The sequence below is a fragment of the Nerophis ophidion genome, linkage group LG04 (genome assembly GCF_033978795.1).
Source record: "Nerophis ophidion isolate RoL-2023_Sa linkage group LG04, RoL_Noph_v1.0, whole genome shotgun sequence".
Lineage (NCBI taxonomy): Eukaryota > Metazoa > Chordata > Actinopteri > Syngnathiformes > Syngnathidae > Nerophis > Nerophis ophidion.
The window spans coordinates 9,158,882-9,180,807 of NC_084614.1; the positions used below are offsets into that span (position 1 = coordinate 9,158,882).

Consider the following 21,926-nt stretch of genomic DNA (forward strand, 5'->3'; position numbering starts at 1 on the left):
CTGTGATTTTACAGTTGATTATAATAAAGTTACAACTATCAGCTGTGATTTTAAAGTTATTTACAATAAAGTTACAACTATAAGCTGTGATTTTACGGTTAATTATAATAAAGTTACGACTATCAACTGTGATTTTACAGTTAATTACTATAAAGTTACAACTATCAGCTGTGATTGTACAGTTTATTATAACACAGTTAGAATTATCAACTGTGATTTTACAGTTAATCATTATAGAGTTACAGCTATCAGCTTTGATTTTAAAGTTATTTACAAAAAATTTACAACTATCAACTGTGATTTTACAGTTAATTATAATAAAGTTACAACGATCAGCTGTGATTTTTCAGTTAATTACAATAAAGTTACGACTATAAGCCGTCATTTTACAGTTAATTAAAATAAAGTCACAACTATCAACTGTGATTTTAAAGTTATTTACAATAAAGTTACAACTATCAGCTGTGATTTTACAGTTATATACAATAAAGTTACGACTATAAGCCGTCATTTTACAGTTAATTAAAATAAAGTTACAACTATTTGCTGTGATTGTACAGTTGTAACTATAACACAGTTAGAGTTATCAACTGTGATTTTACAGTTAATCATTATAGAGTTACAGCTATCAGCTTTGATTTTAAAGTTATTTACAAAAAATTTACAACTATCAACTGTGATTTTACAGTTAATTATAATAAAGTTACAACAATCAGCTATAATTTTACAGTTATTTACAATAAAGTTACAACTATAGGCTGTGATTTTACAGTTAATTACAATAAAGTTACAAATTACTGTGATTTTACAGTTAATTAAAATAAAGTTACAACTATTTGCTGTGATTGTACAGTTGTAACTATAACACAGTTAGAGTTATCAACTGTGATTTTACAGTTAATCATTATAGAGTTACAGCTATCAGCTTTGATTTTAAAGTTATTTACAAAAAATTTACAACTATCAACTGTGATTTTACAGTTAATTATAATAAAGTTACAACAATCAGCTATAATTTTACAGTTATTTACAATAAAGTTACAACTATAGGCTGTGATTTTACAGTTAATTACAATAAAGTTACAAATTACTGTGATTTTACAGTTTATCATTATAAAGTGACAACTACATGCTGTGATTTTACAGTTTATTATAATAAAGTTACAATTATTAGCTGTGATTTACAGTTAATTATAATAAAATTACGACTATCAACTGTGATTTTACAGTTAATTACAATAAAGTTACAAATTACTGTGATTTTACAGTTTATCATTATAAAGTTACAACTACATGCTGTGATTTTACAGTTAATTATAATAAAGTTACGACTATCAACTGTGATTCTACAGTTAGTTACTATAAAGTTACAACTATCAGCTGGGATTTTACAGTTAATTACAATTAAGTTACGACTAAAAGCCGTCATTTTACAGTTAATTAAAATAAAGTTACAACTATTTGCTGTGATTGTACAGTTTATTATAACACAGTTACAGCTATCAACTGTGATTTTACAGTTAATTATTATACAGTTACAGCTATCAGCTTTGATTTTAAAGTTATTTACAAAAAAGTTACAACTATCAGCTGTGATTTTACAGTTAATTATAATAAAGCCACAACTATCAGCTGTAATTTTATAGTTATTTATAATAAAGTTACATCTATAGGCTGTGATTTTACAGTTAATTACAATAAAGTTACAAATTACTGTGATTTTACAGTATATCATCATAAAGTTACAACTATATGCTGTGATTTCACAGTTTATTATAATAAAGTTACAACTATCAACTGTGATTTTAAAGTTATTTACAATAAAGTTACAACTATCAGCTGGGATTTTACAGTTAATTTCAATAAAGTTACGACTATAAGCCGTCATTTTACAGTTAATTAAAATAAAGTTACAACTATTTGCTGTGATTGTACAGTTTATTATAACACAGTTACAGTTATCAACTGTGATTTTACAGTTAATCTTTATAGAGTTACAGCTATCAGATTTGATTTTAAAGTTTTTTACAAAAAAGTTACAACTATCAACTGTGATTTTAAAGTTGTTTACAAAAAAGTTATAACTATCAGCTGTGATTTTACAGTTAATTATAATAAAGTTACAACTTTTAACTGTGATTTTACAGTCAATTTTAATAAAGTTACAACTATCAGCTGTGATTTTACAGTTAATTATAATAAAGTTACAACTATCAACTGTGATTTTAAAGTTATTTACAATAAGTTACAACTATCAGCTCTGATTTTACAGTTAATTATAATAAAGTTAAAACTATCAGATGTGATTTTACAGTCAATTTTAATAAAGTTACAACTATCAGCTGTGATTTTACAGTTAATTATAATAAAGTTACAACTATCAACTGTGATTTTAAAGTTATTTACAATAAGTTACAACTAGCAGCTGTGATTTTACAATTAGTTATAATAAAGTTACAACTATCAGATGTGATTTTAAAGTTATTTACAAAAAAGTTACAACTACCAACTGTGATTTTACACTTAATTACAATAAAGTTAAAACTTTGAACATTGATTTTACAGTTAATTTTAATAAAGTTACAACTATCAGCTGTGACTTTACAGTCAATTATAATAAAGTTACAACTATCAGATGTGATTTTAAAGTTATTTACAAAAAAGTTACAACTATCAACTGTGATTTTACACTTAATTATAATAAAGTTACAACTTTGAACTGCGATTTTACAGTTAATTTTAATAAAGTTCCACCTAAATCAAACCTTCCAGACACACAAAGAAGAACAGCATGACCGCTTCACGCCATATAGCAAGCATGCGAGTGAGTATTCCCAGTGATGGAGCAGGAAGGGGCTAGGAATAGGTTCATATGTCATCCCCTCATATTTGACATGCATCGGAGGGGGGGCGGGGGGGGGGGGGGCGGTGTTTGCAATTAGCCGAGCGAGAAGGAAATGTCTGAGAGAAGAGTGGAGCCTGTCAGAAGTAAACAAAGGAGGCGCTCAGCAGGTGGGTGGTCTGACTTGGCACAAGTCACTTCCAGGGAGGAGAAAAGCCAGGTCATATTTTATTCCCGGCGTTGAATATTTGTCCAAATATAATAGGATGTATGAGCGCCATAATTCACCCTCTCCATAATAACAGGAGCAGGCGGCAGATTGATGTCTGGCTCTGGCTCATGCGAGCGTCCACACAGAACATCATCAGACTAAAAGCAAACACACTCCCGGCCCGCCGCCCTGGCCTCTCTGGCCGACCTTTGACCCCCAGGGTTCAGGGGTCGACACGGGCTAATTGCGCTGTGACGACGCCGCTGCTTCCTACGCCGCGCTTTTAGCAGCCGCAACGTGACAGAAAGCATGCAAGACATTGAAACAACGTTGAGGACTTGCTGGATTAGCTCCTGATGTTCAGTAACTCAAACACAACGTTGAAACAACGTGCTTTTTGGCGACGTTTAATCAATGTTGGGTTCTGACCATCTGATCATTGACTTATGGTCATTTCCCAACCAATAATCCACAACACAAATACAATGTTGAAACAACATAGTTTTTGACAACGCTTATTCAATGTTGGGTTCTGACCATCTGATCATTGAATTTTGGTCATATCCCAACCAATATTCCACAACACAAATACAACTTTGAAACAACATATGTTTTAACAACGTTTAATCAATGTTGGGTTCTAACGTTGATTTGACATTGAAATTTGGTAATTTCCCAACCAAAATTCCACAACACAAATACAACGTTGAAATAACATGCTTTTTAACGACGTTTAATCAATGTTGGGTTCTGACCATCTGATCATTGACTTATGGTCATTTCCCAAACAATAATCCAGAACCACAACACAAATACAACGTTGAAACAACATAGTTTTTGACAACGCTTATTCAATGTTGGGTTCTGACCATCTGATCATTGAATTTTGGTCATATCCCAACCAATATTCCACAACACAAATACAACTTTGAAACAACATATGTTTTAACAACGTTTAATCAATGTTGGGTTCTAACGTTGATTTGACATTGAAATTTGGTCATTTCCCAACCAAAATTCCACAACACAAATACAACGTTGAAATAACATGCTTTTTAACGACGTTTAATCAATGTTGGGTTCTGACCATCTGATCATTGACTTATGGTCATTTCCCAAACAATAATCCAGAACCACAACACAAATACAACGTTGAAACAACATAGTTTTTGACTACGCTTATTCAATGTTGGGTTCTGAACATCTGATCATTGAATTTTGGTCATTTCCCAACCAATATTCAACACAAATACAACGTTGAAACAACATGTTTTTTGACAACGTTTAATCAATGTCAGGTTCTAAAGTTGATTTAACATTGAATTTTGGTCATTTCACAACCAAAATTCCACAAGACAAATACAACGTTGAAACGACATGCGTTTTGATGACGTTTAATCAATCTTGGGATCTGACCATCTGATTATTTAATTTTGGTCATATCCCAACCAATATTCCACAACACAAATACAACTTTGAAACAACATATGTTTTGACATTTTTTAATCAATGTCGGGTTCTAACGTTGATTTGACATTGAAATTTGGTAATTTCCCAACCAAAATTCTACAACACAAATACAATGTTGAAATAACATGCTTTTTAACGACGTTTAATCAATGTTGGGTTCTGACCATCTGATCATTGACTTATGGTCATTTCCCAAACAATAATCCACAACCACAACGCAAATACAACGTTGAAACAAGATACTTTTTGGCAACGTTTAATCAATGTTGGGTTCTGACCATCTCAACATTGAATGTTGGTCATTTCCCAACCAATATTCAACACAAATACAACGCTGAAACAACATATGTTTTGACATTTTTTAATCAATGTCGGGTTCTAACGTTGATTTGACATTGAAATTTGGTCATTTCCCAACCAAAATTCCACAACACAAATACAACGTTGATACAACATGCCTTTTGATGACGTTTAATCAATCTTGGGATCTGACCATCTGATTATTGAATTTTGGTCATATCCCAACCAATATTCCACAACACAAATACAACTTTGAAATAACATGCTTTTTAACGACGTTTAATCAATGTTGGGTTCTGACCATCTGATCATTGACTTATGGTCATTTCCCAAACAATAATCCAGAACCACAACACAAATACAACGTTGAAACAACATAGTTTTTGACAACGCTTATTCAATGTTGGGTTCTGACCATCTGATCATTGAATTTTGGTCATATCCCAACCAATATTCCACAACACAAATACAACTTTGAAACAACATATGTTTTAACAACGTTTAATCAATGTTGGGTTCTAACGTTGATTTGACATTGAAATTTGGTCATTTCCCAACCAAAATTCCACAACACAAATACAACGTTGAAATAACATGCTTTTTAACGACGTTTAATCAATGTTGGGTTCTGACCATCTGATCATTGACTTATGGTCATTTCCCAAACAATAATCCAGAACCACAACACAAATACAACGTTGAAACAACATAGTTTTTGACTACGCTTATTCAATGTTGGGTTCTGAACATCTGATCATTGAATTTTGGTCATTTCCCAACCAATATTCAACACAAATACAACGTTGAAACAACATGTTTTTTGACAACGTTTAATCAATGTCAGGTTCTAAAGTTGATTTAACATTGAATTTTGGTCATTTCACAACCAAAATTCCACAAGACAAATACAACGTTGAAACGACATGCGTTTTGATGACGTTTAATCAATCTTGGGATCTGACCATCTGATTATTTAATTTTGGTCATATCCCAACCAATATTCCACAACACAAATACAACTTTGAAACAACATATGTTTTGACATTTTTTAATCAATGTCGGGTTCTAACGTTGATTTGACATTGAAATTTGGTAATTTCCCAACCAAAATTCTACAACACAAATACAATGTTGAAATAACATGCTTTTTAACGACGTTTAATCAATGTTGGGTTCTGACCATCTGATCATTGACTTATGGTCATTTCCCAAACAATAATCCACAACCACAACGCAAATACAACGTTGAAACAAGATACTTTTTGGCAACGTTTAATCAATGTTGGGTTCTGACCATCTCAACATTGAATGTTGGTCATTTCCCAACCAATATTCAACACAAATACAACGCTGAAACAACATATGTTTTGACATTTTTTAATCAATGTCGGGTTCTAACGTTGATTTGACATTGAAATTTGGTCATTTCCCAACCAAAATTCCACAACACAAATACAACGTTGATACAACATGCCTTTTGATGACGTTTAATCAATCTTGGGATCTGACCATCTGATTATTGAATTTTGGTCATATCCCAACCAATATTCCACAACACAAATACAACTTTGAAACAACATATGTTTTAGCAACGTTTAATCAATGTTGGGTTCCAACGTTGATTTGACATTGAAATTTGGTCATTTCCCAACCAAAATTCTACAACACAAATACATCGTTGAAACGACATGCTTTTTAATGACGTTTAATCAATGTTGGGTTCTGACCATCTGATCACTGAATTTTGGTCATTTCACAACCGATATTCCACAACCACAACACAAATACAACGTTGAAACAACATGCTTTTTGACGTTGAATCAAGGTTGGATTGTGACGTTGATTTGACCATTGAAATTTGGTTATTTCCCAACTATTATCCTACCAAACAAATACAACATTGAAACAAGTGATTGGTTGGTCATTTGCCAAACAATAATCCACAACCACAACAAAAATACAACGTTGAAACAACATACTGTTTGATGACGTTTATTCAACGTTGGGTTCTGACGTTGATTTGACCATTGAATTTTGGTCATTTCCCAACCAAAATTCAACACAAATACCACGCGGAAACAACATGTTTTTAACGATTAATCAATTTAAGGTTCTAAAGTTGATTTGATCATTGAAATTTGGTCATTTCCCAACCAACATTCTACAACACAAACACAACATTGAAAAAGAACATGCTTTTTGGCAACGTTTAATCAATGTTGGGTTCTGACCATCTCAACATTGAATTTTGGTCATTTCCCAACCAATATTCCACAACCACAACACAAATACAACGTTGAAACAACATAGTTTTTGATGACGTTTATTCAATGTCGGGTTCTGACGTTGATTTGACCATTGAAATTTGGTAATTTCCCAACCAAAATACTACAACACAAATACAGCGTTGAAACAACATGCTTTTTGATGACGTTGAATCAATGTTGGGTTCTGACCATCTGATCATAGAATTTTGGTCATTTTCCAACCAATAATCCACAACCACATCACAAATACAACGTTGAAACAACATACTGTTTGATGACGTTTATCCAATGTTGGGTTCTGACATTAATTTGACCATTGAATTTTTGTCATTTCCCAACCAATATTCAAAACAAATACAACGTTGAAACAACATGTTTTTTGACGACGTTTAATCAATGTCGGGTTCTGAAGTTGATTTGACCATTGAAATTTGGTTATTTCCCAACTATTACTCCACAACACAAATACAACATTGAAACAACATGCTTTTTGGTGATGTTTAATCAATGTTGGGTTCTGATCATCTGATCATTGAATTTTGGTTATATCCCAACCAAAATTCAACACAAACACAACATTGAAAAAAACATGCTTTTTGGCAACGTTCAATCAATGTTTGGTTCTGACCATCTGAACATTGAATTTTGGTAATTTCCGAACCAATATTCCAAAACACAAATACAACGCTGAAACAACATGTTTTTAACGTTTAATCAATGTCAGGTTCTAACGTTGATTTGACATTGAAATTTGGTCATTTCACAACCAAAATTCCACAACACAAATACAATGTTGAAACAACATGCGTTTTGATGACGTTTAATCAATCATGGGATCTGACCATCTGATTATTGAATTTTGGTCATATCCCAACCAATATTCCACAACACAAATACAACTTTGAAACAACATATGTTTTAACAACGTTTAATCAATGTTGGGTTTTAACGTTGATTTGACATTGAAATTTGGTCATTTCCCAACCAAAATTCTACAACACAAATACAACGTTGAAATAACATGCTTTTTAACGACGTTTAATCAATGTTGGGTTCTGACCATCTGATCATTGACTTATGGTCATTTCCCAAACAATAATCCACAACCACAACACAAATACAACGTTGAAACAACATATTTTTTGACTACGCTTATTCAATGTTGGGTTCTGACCATCTGATCATTGAATTTTGGTCATTTCCCAACCGTTATTCAACACAAATACAACGTTGAAACAACATGTTTTTTGACAACGTTTAATCAATGTCAGGTTCTAACATTGATTTGACATTGAAATTTGGTCATTTCCCAACCAAAATTCCACAACACAAATACAATGTTGAAACAACATGCGTTTTGATGACGTTTAATCAATCTTGGGATCTGACCATCTGATTATTGAATTTTGGTCATATCCCAAACAAAATTCCACAACACAAATACAACTTTGAAACAACATATGTTTTAACAACGTTTAATCAATGTTGGGTTCTAACGTTGATTTGACATTGAAATTTGGTAATTTCCCAACCAAAATTCTACAACACAAATACAATGTTGAAATAACATGCTTTTTAACGACGTTTAATCAATGTTGGGTTCTGACCATCTGATCATTGACTTATGGTCATTTCCCAAACAATAATCCACAACCACAACGCAAATACAACGTTGAAACAAGATACTTTTTGGCAACGTTTAATCAATGTTGGGTTCTGACCATCTCAACATTGAATGTTGGTCATTTCCCAACCAATATTCAACACAAATACAACGCTGAAACAACATATGTTTTGACATTTTTTAATCAATGTCGGGTTCTAACGTTGATTTGACATTGAAATTTGGTCATTTCCCAACCAAAATTCCACAACACAAATACAACGTTGATACAACATGCCTTTTGATGACGTTTAATCAATCTTGGGATCTGACCATCTGATTATTGAATTTTGGTCATATCCCAACCAATATTCCACAACACAAATACAACTTTGAAACAACATATGTTTTAGCAACGTTTAATCAATGTTGGGTTCCAACGTTGATTTGACATTGAAATTTGGTCATTTCCCAACCAAAATTCTACAACACAAATACATCGTTGAAACGACATGCTTTTTAATGACGTTTAATCAATGTTGGGTTCTGACCATCTGATCACTGAATTTTGGTCATTTCACAACCGATATTCCACAACCACAACACAAATACAACGTTGAAACAACATGCTTTTTGACGTTGAATCAAGGTTGGATTGTGACGTTGATTTGACCATTGAAATTTGGTTATTTCCCAACTATTATCCTACCAAACAAATACAACATTGAAACAAGTGATTGGTTGGTCATTTGCCAAACAATAATCCACAACCACAACAAAAATACAACGTTGAAACAACATACTGTTTGATGACGTTTATTCAACGTTGGGTTCTGACGTTGATTTGACCATTGAATTTTGGTCATTTCCCAACCAAAATTCAACACAAATACCACGCGGAAACAACATGTTTTTAACGATTAATCAATTTAAGGTTCTAAAGTTGATTTGATCATTGAAATTTGGTCATTTCCCAACCAACATTCTACAACACAAACACAACATTGAAAAAGAACATGCTTTTTGGCAACGTTTAATCAATGTTGGGTTCTGACCATCTCAACATTGAATTTTGGTCATTTCCCAACCAATATTCCACAACCACAACACAAATACAACGTTGAAACAACATAGTTTTTGATGACGTTTATTCAATGTCGGGTTCTGACGTTGATTTGACCATTGAAATTTGGTAATTTCCCAACCAAAATACTACAACACAAATACAGCGTTGAAACAACATGCTTTTTGATGACGTTGAATCAATGTTGGGTTCTGACCATCTGATCATAGAATTTTGGTCATTTCCCAACCAATAATCCACAACCACAACACAAATACAACGTTGAAACAACATACTGTTTGATGACGTTTATCCAATGTTGGGTTCTGACATTAATTTGACCATTGAATTTTTGTCATTTCCCAACCAATATTCAAAACAAATACAACGTTGAAACGACATGTTTTTTGACGACGTTTAATCAATGTCGGGTTCTGACGTTGATTTGACCATTGAAATTTGGTTATTTCCCAACTATTATTCCACAACACAAATACAACATTGAAACAACATGCTTTTTGGTGATGTTTAATCAATGTTGGGTTCTGATCATCTGATCATTGAATTTTGGTTATATCCCAACCAAAATTCAACACAAACACAACATTGAAAAAAACATGCTTTTTGGCAACGTTCAATCAATGTTTGGTTCTGACCATCTGAACATTGAATTTTGGTAATTTCCGAACCAATATTCCAAAACACAAATACAACGCTGAAACAACATGTTTTTAACATTTAATCAATGTCGGGTTCTGACGTTGATTTGACCATTGAAATTTGGTTGTTTCCCAACTATTATCCTACCAAACAAATACAACATTGAAACAAGTGATTGGTTGGTCATTTCCCAAACAATAATCCCCAACCATAACACAAATACAACATTGAAACGACATACTTTTTGACGATGTTTATTCAATGTTGGGCTCTGACCATCTGATCATTGAATTTTGGTAATTTCCCAACCAATATTCAACACAAATACAACGCTTAAACAACATCTTTTAAACGTTTAATCAATGTAAGGTCCTAAAGTTGATTTGACTATGGAAATTTGGTCATTTCCCAACCAATATTCAACACAAATACAACGCTGAAACAACATACTTTTTGATGACGTGAATCAATGTTGGGTTCTGACACTGATTTGACCATTGAATTTATGTAAATTCCAAAACCAACATCCAACACAAATACAACGTTGAAACAACATGCTTTTTGATGACGTTTAATCAACATTGGGTTTTGACAATCCAAACATTGAATTTTGGTCATTTTCCAACCGATATTCTACAACACAAATACAACGTTGAAACAACATGCTTTTTGATTATGTTTAATCAATGTTGGGTTCTGACCATCTCAACATTGAATTTTGGTCATTTCCCAACCAATATTCAACACAAATACACCGCTGAAACAACATGCTTTTTGATGACGTTTAATCAATGTTGGGTTTTGACCATCTGATCATTGAATTTTGGTCATTTCCCAACCAATATTCAACACAAATAAAACGTTGAAACAGCATGCTTTTTGATGACGTTTAACCAATGTTGGGTTCTGACCATCTAAGCATTGAATTTTGGTCATTTCCCAAACAATATTCCACAACCACAACACAAATACAACGTTGAAACGACATTCTTTCTGATGATGTTTATTCAATGTCGGGTTCTGACGTTGATTTGACCATTGAATTTTGGTCAACACAAATAGAACGTTGAAACAACATGCTTTTTGACGACAATTATTCAATGTTGGGTTCCGACCATCTGATCGTTGAAATGTTGTCATTTCCCAACCAATTCTCCACAACACAAATACAACGTTGAAACAACATGCTTTTTGATGACGTTTAATCAATGTCGGGTTCTGACCATCTAAGCATTGAATTTTGGTCATTTCCCAACCAAAATTCAACACAAATACAACGTTGTAATTCAATGTTGGGTTCTGACCATCTGATCGTTGAAATGTGGTCATTTCCCAACCAATTCTCCACAACACAAATACAACGTTGAAACAACATGCTTTTTGATGACGTTTAATCAATGTCGGGTTCTGACCATCTATGCATTGAATTTTGGTCATTTCCCAACCAAAATTCAACACAAATACAATGTTGAAACAACATACTTTTTGACGACAATAAGTCAATGTTGGGTTCTGACCATCTGATCGTTGAAATGTGATCATTTCCCAACCAATTCTCCACAAAACAAATACAACGTTGAAACAACGTGCTTTTTGACGTCTTTTATTCAATGTCAGGTTGATTTGACCATTGAATTTTGGTAATTTCCCAACCAAAATTAAAAACAAATACAACGTTGAAACAACTTGCTTTTTGACGACAATTATTCAATGTTGGGTTCCGACCATCTGATCGTTGAAATGTGGTCATTTCCCAACCAATTCTCCACAACACAAATACAACGTTGAAACAACGTGCTTTTTGACGTCTTTTATTCAATGTCAGGTTGATTTGACCATTGAATTTTGGTCATTTCCCAACCAAAATTAAAAACAAATACAACGTTGAAACAACTTGCTTTTTGAGGACAATTATCAATGTTGGGTTCCGACCATCTGATCGTTGAAATGTGGTCATTTCCCAACCAAAATTCAACACAAATACAACGTTGAAACAACATACTTTTTGACGACAATAATTCAATGTTGGTTCTGACCATCTGATTGTTGAAATACGGTCATTTCCCAACCAATATTCCACAACACAAATACAACGTTGAAACAACGTGCTTTTTGACGTCTTTTATTCAATGTCAGGTTGATTTGACCATTGAATTTTGGTCATTTCCCAACCAAAATTAAAAACAAATACAACGTTGAAACAACTTGCTTTTTGACGACAATCATTCAATGTTGGGTTCCGACCATCTGATCATTGAAATGTGGTCATTTCCCAACCAAAATTCAACACAAATACAACGTTGAAACAATATACGTTTTGACGACAATAATTCAATGTTGGGTTCTGACCATCTGATTGTTGGAATGCGGTCATTTCCCAACCAATATTCCACAACACAAATACAACGTTGAAACAACGTGCTTTTTGACGTCTTTTATTCAATGTCAGGTTGATTTGACCATTGAATTTTGGTCATTTCCCAACCAAAATTAAAAACAAATACAACGTTGAAACAACTTGCTTTTTGAGGACAATTATCAATGTTGGGTTCCGACCATCTGATCGTTGAAATGTGGTCATTTCCCAACCAAAATTCAACACAAATACAACGTTGAAACAACATACTTTTTGACGACAATAATTCAATGTTGGTTCTGACCATCTGATTGTTGAAATGCGGTCATTTCCCAACCAATATTCCACAACACAAATACAACGTTGAAACAACGTGCTTTTTGACGTCTTTTATTCAATGTCAGGTTGATTTGACCATTGAATTTTGGTCATTTCCCAACCAAAATTAAAAACAAATACAACGTTGAAACAACTTGCTTTTTGACGACAATCATTCAATGTTGGGTTCCGACCATCTGATCGTTGAAATGTGGTCATTTCCCAACCAAAATTCAACACAAATACAACGTTGAAACAATATACGTTTTGACGACAATAATTCAATGTTGGGTTCTGACCATCTGATTGTTGGAATGCGGTCATTTCCCAACCAATATTCCACAACACAAATACAACGTTGAAACAACGTGCTTTTTGGCGTCTTTTATTCAGTGTCAGGTTGATTTGACCATTGAATTTTGGTCATTTCCCAACCAAAATTAAAAACAAATACAACGTTGAAACAACTTGCTTTTTGACGACAATTATTCAATGTTGGGTTCCGACCATCTGATCGTTGAAATGTGGTCATTTCCCAACCAAAATTCAACACAAATACAACGTTGAAACAACATACTTTTTGACGACAATAATTCAATGTTGGGTTCTGACCATCTGATTGTTGAAATGTGGTCATTTCCCAACCAATATTCCACAACACAAATACAACGTTGAAACAACGTGCTTTTTGACGTCTTTTATTCAATGTCAGGTTGATTTGACCATTGAATTTTGGTCATTTCCCAACCAAAATTCAACACAAATACAACGTTGAAACAACATACTTTTTGACGACAATAATTCAATGTTGGGTTCTGACCATCTGATTGTTGAAATGCAGTCATTTCCCAACCAATATTCCACAACACAAATACAACGTTGAAACAACATACTTTTTGACGACAATAATTCAATGATGGGTTCCGACCATCTGATTGTTGAAATGCGGTCATTTCCCAACCAATATTCCACAACACAAATACAACGTTGAAACAACGTGCTTTTTGACGTCTTTTATTCAATGTCAGGTTGATTTGACTATTGGATTTTGGTCATTTCCCAACCAAAATTAAAAACAAATACAACGTTGAAACAACTTGCTTTTTGACGACAATCATTCAATGTTGGGTTCCGACCATCTGATCGTTGAAAGGTGGTCATTTCCCAACCAAAATTCAACACAAATACAACGTTGAAACAACATACTTTTTGACGACAATAATTCAATGTTGGGTTCTGACCATCTGATTGTTGAAATGCGGTCATTTCCCAACCAATATTCCACAACACAAATACAACGTTGAAACAACGTGCTTTTTGACGACTTTTATTCAATGTCAGGTTGATTTGACCATTGAATTTTGGTCATTTCCCAACCAAAATTAAAAACAAATACAACGTTGAAACAACTTGCTTTTTGACGACAATTATTCAATGTTGGGTTCCGACCATCTGATCGTTGAAATGTGGTCATTTCCCAACCAAAATTCAACACAAATACAACGTTGAAACAACATACTTTTTGACGACAATAATTCAATGTTGGGTTCTGACCATCTGATTGTTGAAATGCGGTCATTTCCCAACCAATATACCACAACACAAATACAACGTTGAAACAACGTGCTTTTTGACGTCTTTTATTCAATGTCAGGTTGATTTGACCATTGAATTTTGGTCATTTCCCAACCAAAATTCAACACAAATACAACGTTGATACAACATACTTTTTGACGACAATAATTAAATGTTGGGTTCTGACCATCTGATTGTTGAAATGCGGTCATTTCCCAACCATATTACACAACACAAATACAAGGTTGAAACAACATACTTTTTGACGACAATAATTCAATGATGGGTTCCGACCATCTGATTGTTGAAATGCGGTCATTTCCCAACCAATATTCCACAACACAAATACAACGTTGAAACAACGTGCTTTTTGACGTCTTTTATTCAATGTCAGGTTGATTTGACCATTGAATTTTGGTCATTTCCCAACCAAAATTAAAAACAAATACAACGTTGAAACAACTTGCTTTTTGAGGACAATTATTCAATGTTGGGTTCCGACCATCTGATCGTTGAAATGCAGTCATTTCCCAACCAATATTCCACAACACAAATACAACGTTGAAACAACATACTTTTTGACGACAATAATTCAATGATGGGTTCCGACCATCTGATTGTTGAAATGCGGTCATTTCCCAACCAATATTCCACAACACAAATACAACGTTGAAACAACGTGCTTTTTGACGTCTTTTATTCAATGTCAGGTTGATTTGACTATTGGATTTTGGTCATTTCCCAACCAAAATTAAAAACAAATACAACGTTGAAACAACTTGCTTTTTGACGACAATCATTCAATGTTGGGTTCCGACCATCTGATCGTTGAAAGGTGGTCATTTCCCAACCAAAATTCAACACAAATACAACGTTGAAACAACATACTTTTTGACGACAATAATTCAATGTTGGGTTCTGACCATCTGATTGTTGAAATGCGGTCATTTCCCAACCAATATTCCACAACACAAATACAACGTTGAAACAACGTGCTTTTTGACGACTTTTATTCAATGTCAGGTTGATTTGACCATTGAATTTTGGTCATTTCCCAACCAAAATTAAAAACAAATACAACGTTGAAACAACTTGCTTTTTGACGACAATTATTCAATGTTGGGTTCCGACCATCTGATCGTTGAAATGTGGTCATTTCCCAACCAAAATTCAACACAAATACAACGTTGAAACAACATACTTTTTGACGACAATAATTCAATGTTGGGTTCTGACCATCTGATTGTTGAAATGCGGTCATTTCCCAACCAATATACCACAACACAAATACAACGTTGAAACAACGTGCTTTTTGACGTCTTTTATTCAATGTCAGGTTGATTTGACCATTGAATTTTGGTCATTTCCCAACCAAAATTCAACACAAATACAACGTTGATACAACATACTTTTTGACGACAATAATTCAATGTTGGGTTCTGACCATCTGATTGTTGAAATGCGGTCATTTCCCAACCATATTACACAACACAAATACAAGGTTGAAACAACATACTTTTTGACGACAATAATTCAATGATGGGTTCCGACCATCTGATTGTTGAAATGCGGTCATTTCCCAACCAATATTCCACAACACAAATACAACGTTGAAACAACGTGCTTTTTGAAGTCTTTTATTCAATGTCAGGTTGATTTGACCATTGAATTTTGGTCATTTCCCAACCAAAATTAAAAACAAATACAACGTTGAAACAACTTGCTTTTTGAGGACAATTATTCAATGTTGGGTTCCGACCATCTGATCGTTGAAATGTGGTCATTTCCCAACCAATATTCCACAACACAAATACAATGTTGAAAAAACATGCTTTTTGATGACGTTTAATCAATGTCGGGTTCTGACCATCTAAGCATTGAATTTTGGTCATTTCCCAACCAAAATTCAACACAAATACAATGTTGAAACAACATACTTTTTGACGACAGTAAGTCAATGTTGGGTTCTGACCATCTGATCGTTGAAATGCGGTCATTTCCCAACCAATATTCCACAACACAAATACAACGTTGAAACAACGTGCTTTTTGATGTCTTTTATTCAATGTCAGGTTGATTTGACCATTGAATTTTGGTCATTTCCCAACCAAAATTCAACACAAATACAACGTTGATACAACATACTTTTTGATGACGTATAATCAATGTCGGGTTCTGACCATCCAAGCATTGAATTTTGGTCATTTCCCAACCAAAATTAAAAACAAATACAACGTTGAAACAACTTGCTTTTTGACGACAATTATTCAATGTTGGGTTCCGACCATCTGATCGTTGAAATGCGGTCATTTCCCAACCAATATTCCACAACACAAATACAACGTTGAAACAACGTGCTTTTTGACGTCTTTTATTCAATGTCAGGTTGATTTGACCATTGAATTTTGGTCATTTCCCAACCAAAATTAAAAACAAATACAACGTTGAAACAACTTGCTTTTTGACGACAATTATTCAATGTTGGGTTCCGACCATCTGATCGTTGAAATGTGGTCATTTCTCAACCAAAATTCAACACAAATACAACGTTGAAACAACATACTTTTTGACGACAATAAGTCAATGTTGGGTTCCGACCATCTGATCGTTGAAATGTGGTCATTTCCCAACCAAAATTCAACACAAATACAACGTTGAAACAACTTGCTTTTTGACGACAATCATTCAATGTTGGGTTCTGACCATCTGATTGTTGAAATGCGGTCATTTCCCAACCAATATACCACAACACAAATACAACGTTGAAACAACGTGCTTTTTGACGTCTTTTATTCAATGTCAGGTTGATTTGACCATTGAATTTTGGTCATTTCCCAACCAAAATTCAACACAAATACAACGTTGATACAACATACTTTTTGACGACAATAATTCAATGTTGGGTTCTGACCATCTGATTGTTGAAATGCGGTCATTTCCCAACCAATATTCCACAACACAAATACAACGTTGAAACAACATACTTTTTGACGACAATAATTCAATGATGGGTTCCGACCATCTGATTGTTGAAATGCGGTCATTTCCCAACCAATATTCCACAACACAAATACAACGTTGAAACAACGTACTTTTTGACGACTTTTATTCAATGTCAGGTTGATTTGACCATTGAATTTTGGTCATTTCCCAACCAAAATTAAAAACAAATACAACGTTGAAACAACTTGCTTTTTGACGACGATTATTCAATGTTGGGTTCCGACCATCTGATCGTTGAAATGTGGTCATTTCCCAACCAAAATTCAACACAAATACAACGTTGAAACAACTTGCTTTTTGACGACAATCATTCAATGTTGGGTTCCGACCATCTGATTGTTGAAATGCGGTCATTTCCCAACCAATATTCCACAACACAAATACAACGTTGAAACAACGTGCTTTTTGACGTCTTTTATTCAATGTCAGGTTGATTTGACCATTGAATTTTGGTCATTTCCCAACCAAAATTAAAAACAAATACAACGTTGAAACAACTTGCTTTTTGACGACAATTATTCAATGTTGGGTTCCGACCATCTGATCGTTGAAATGTGGTAATTTCCCAACCAAAATTCAACACAAATACAACGTTGAAACAACATACTTTTTGGCGACAATAATTCAATGTTGGGTTCTGACCATCTGATTGTTGAAATGCGGTCATTTCCCAACCAATATTCCACAACACAAATACAACGTTGAAACAACGTGCTTTTTGACAACTTTTATTCAATGTCAGGTTGATTTGACCATTGAATTTTGGTCATTTCCCAACCAAAATTCAACACAAATACAACGTTGAAACAACATACTTTTTGACGACAATAATTCAATGATGGGTTCTGACCATCTGATTGTTGAAATGTGGTCATTTCCCAACCAATATTCCACAACACAAATACAACGTTGAAACAACGTGCTTTTTGACGACTTTTATTCAATGTCAGGTTGATTTGACCATTGAATTTTGGTCATTTCCCAACCAAAATTCAACACAAATACAACGTTGAAACAACATACTTTTTGACGACAATAATTCAATGTTGGGTTCTGACCATCTGATTGTTGAAATGCGGTCATTTCCCAACCAATATTTCACAACACAAATACAACGTTGAAACAACGTGCTTTTTGACGACTTTTATTCAATGTCAGGTTGATTTGACCATTGAATTTTGGCCATTTCCCCGCCAACAACGTGGATACAAAGTTGCACACCAACGTTTACGTCTCAATTAACAAACACGACTATTTTGTGACATTGTTTCAAAGTCAGTTTTAAAGGACACATACGTATAATCAACTTTGTATCAATGTGGGAAGGTGTGATTCCGGTTGCATCGCGGCAAATGTGAGCGGGTGTGTGTGTGTGTGTGTGTATGTGTGTGTGAGGGATTAATTTGTTTTAATTGAGTTAAAAGGTTGAAATAATATATTATCATGGGTTTATAAAGTCACTAATGGTGCCTGAAGAATCTAAATAGAAAACAATAAAATGTTTAAAATACAACATATTAATTATTATGATATAGTATATTAATTAAAATCGTAAATGAGTTAATAAATACAAATACAAATAATAAATGAAAATTTTTGGAGCCAAAACTTGATGTTTTTTCCCTTTTCAAGGAGCTGCAAATCACCTATTTCTCCTCTTTCCGCCACAACTTCCTCCGAAGTCCGCACTTTAAAAGTCACGCAACGGAACAAAAACAAACTTTTTTTTTTTTGCAAAGAAAAAAACTTTGCAGTTCAATTAAAGTACGCACCGTGCTGATCCCGGCGGAGGAGCAGCAGGAGGCCGCCTCGTCGCTCCTCCTGGCCGCCCCGGAGCTGCTGCGGCTGGGCTTGCTTGCGCCGGGACATGTCTGCTCTCTCTCCGCCTGGGACCCTCCGTCCTCGGCGAGCAGCGACCGGCAGCCTCCGGTCCGGTGGGAGAGGAGCGAATGAAATCAGCGCCGCGGAGCAGCCAGGCTGGTGTGGATGCGCCGCCGGTGCCTAGTGCGCATGTCAGTGTGATGATGATGATGATGATGCTGATGATGAGGATTGGCTGCTGTGACGTTTAATTAGACAAATAATAATCATGACTTCACTTCCGGTGCCGCTTTTTACGCACAAATGCAAGCGGCCAAAAGACCCGTTTTGTGTATGGGGGCCAAAATGGGACAAAAATAAATAAATTAATTAATCATTAAGTTATTACTGACATTCGACATCAAATGCATGCATGTGTTTATTTAATGTCAAATGTTTTATTCCCTTCAATTAGTGACGTAATTGTTTCATAATTTTTTTTGAATGACAGAATTACTGCACGATTTCATTCATTATTAATTTAGTAATTTCATGAATTATTTATCATGTAATTGATTTTCTATTAATGTAATTATTATAATTTGTTATTAAGTTAATAATTTCATTAAATATTTCATGATTTAATTATTAAATGGCTTATTTGTTTGTTATATAGTTATTTTACTAATATTTAATTAAATGTGTTTTAAATGTGTCTTTAATGTAAAATTACATTAAATTGTGTATTCCCTTCAATTAGTTATGTAATTGTTTCATAAACAAATTTTAATGACTGAATTATTGCACGATTTATTCATTATTAATTTAGTAATTTCATGATTTATTTATCATGTCATTAATTTGTTATTAATGTAATTATTTGATGTTTTATTTTATTTGTATTATTTTTAATTAAGTTAATGATTTCATTCATTATTTCATGATTTAGTTATTACATGACTTATTTGTTTATTGTTTGTTATTTTATTATTATTTAGTTAAATGTTTTCTAAATGTGTCTTTAATGCAAAATTATATTAAATGGTGTATTCCCTTCAATTAGTGACGTAATTGTTTCATTAATTTTTTGGGGAATGACAGAATTACTGCACTATTTCATTCATTATTAATTTAATAATTTCATGAATTATTTATCATGTAATTGATTTATTATTAATGTAATTATTCAATGACTTTTTAATTATTTTTTTTATTAAGTTAATAATTTCATTAAATATTTCATGATTTAATTATTACATGACTTATTTGTTTATTATATAAGTATTTTATTAATATTTAATTAAATGTGTTTTAAACGTGTCTTTAATGTAAAATTACATTAAATTGTGTATTCCCTTCAATTAGTTATGTAATTGTTTCATTAAAAAAATTTAATGACTGAATTATTGCACGATTTGATTCATTATTAATTTAGTAATTTCATGATTTATTTATCATGTCCTAAATTTGTTATTAATGTAATTATTTAATGGTTTATTTTATTTGTATTATTTTTAATTAAGTTAATGATTTCATTAATTATTTCATTATTTAATTATTTTTTGTTATTTTATTATTATTCAGTTAAATATTTTTTTAAATGTGTTTTTAATGTAAAATTATATTAAATTGTGTATTCCCTTCAATTAGTGACGTAATTGTATCATACATTTTTTTGAATGACTGAATTACTGCACGATTTCATTCATTATTAATTTAGTAATTTCATAATTTATTTATCATGTCATTAATTTGTTATTAATGCAATTATTTAATGATTTATTTTATTTGTATAATTTTTAATTGAGTTAATGATTTCATTAATTATTTCATGATTCATATGTTCCTTCTTGACTGCACTTAAATGTAAATGTAGATTACATGTAGAATATATTTATATTATTCATATATTATATATATAAAATATATGTTGTATATTATTTATTATTATTATTATTGTTTATTGTGAGCAAACTGTGGTGCTGAATATTCCCCAGGGATCAATAAAGGACTTTCAATTATATTATATTATATTTAATTATTACATGGCCTTTTTTTATTATTTAATTATTTTATTAATATTTAATTAAATGTGTTTTAAATGTGTCTTTAATGTAAAATTACATTAAATTTTTTATTCCCTTCAATTAGTGACCTAATTGTTTCATTGATTTTTTGAATGACTGAATCACTGCGCGATTTAATTCATTACTAATTTAGTAATTTCATGATTTATCTATCATGTCATTAATTTTTTATTAATTTAATTATTTAATGATTTATTTTTTTGTATTGTTTTTAATTAAGTTAACGATTTCATGAATGATTTCATGATTTAATTATTACATGACTTATTTGGGGCTTCACGGTGGCAGAGGGGTTAGTGCGTCTGCCTCACAATACGAAGGTCTTGCAGTCCTGGGTTCAAATCCAGGCTCGGGATCTTTCTGTGTGGAGT

The 21,926-nt window shown here is 32.8% G+C and overlaps 1 protein-coding gene across 1 annotated transcript in view; it reads right to left on the reverse strand.

Moving 5' to 3' along the window:
- sall3b (spalt-like transcription factor 3b) overlaps positions 1-19,671 on the reverse strand; it is a 32,780-nt gene extending 13,109 nt beyond the window's left edge. The window contains exon 1 of the mRNA XM_061896978.1: positions 19,441-19,671. Within this exon, the coding sequence (XP_061752962.1) occupies positions 19,441-19,537 (97 nt within the window). The 5' untranslated portion in view covers positions 19,538-19,671. The remainder of the gene's footprint in view (positions 1-19,440) is intronic.
- Between the last annotated feature and the right edge of the window lie 2,255 nt (positions 19,672-21,926).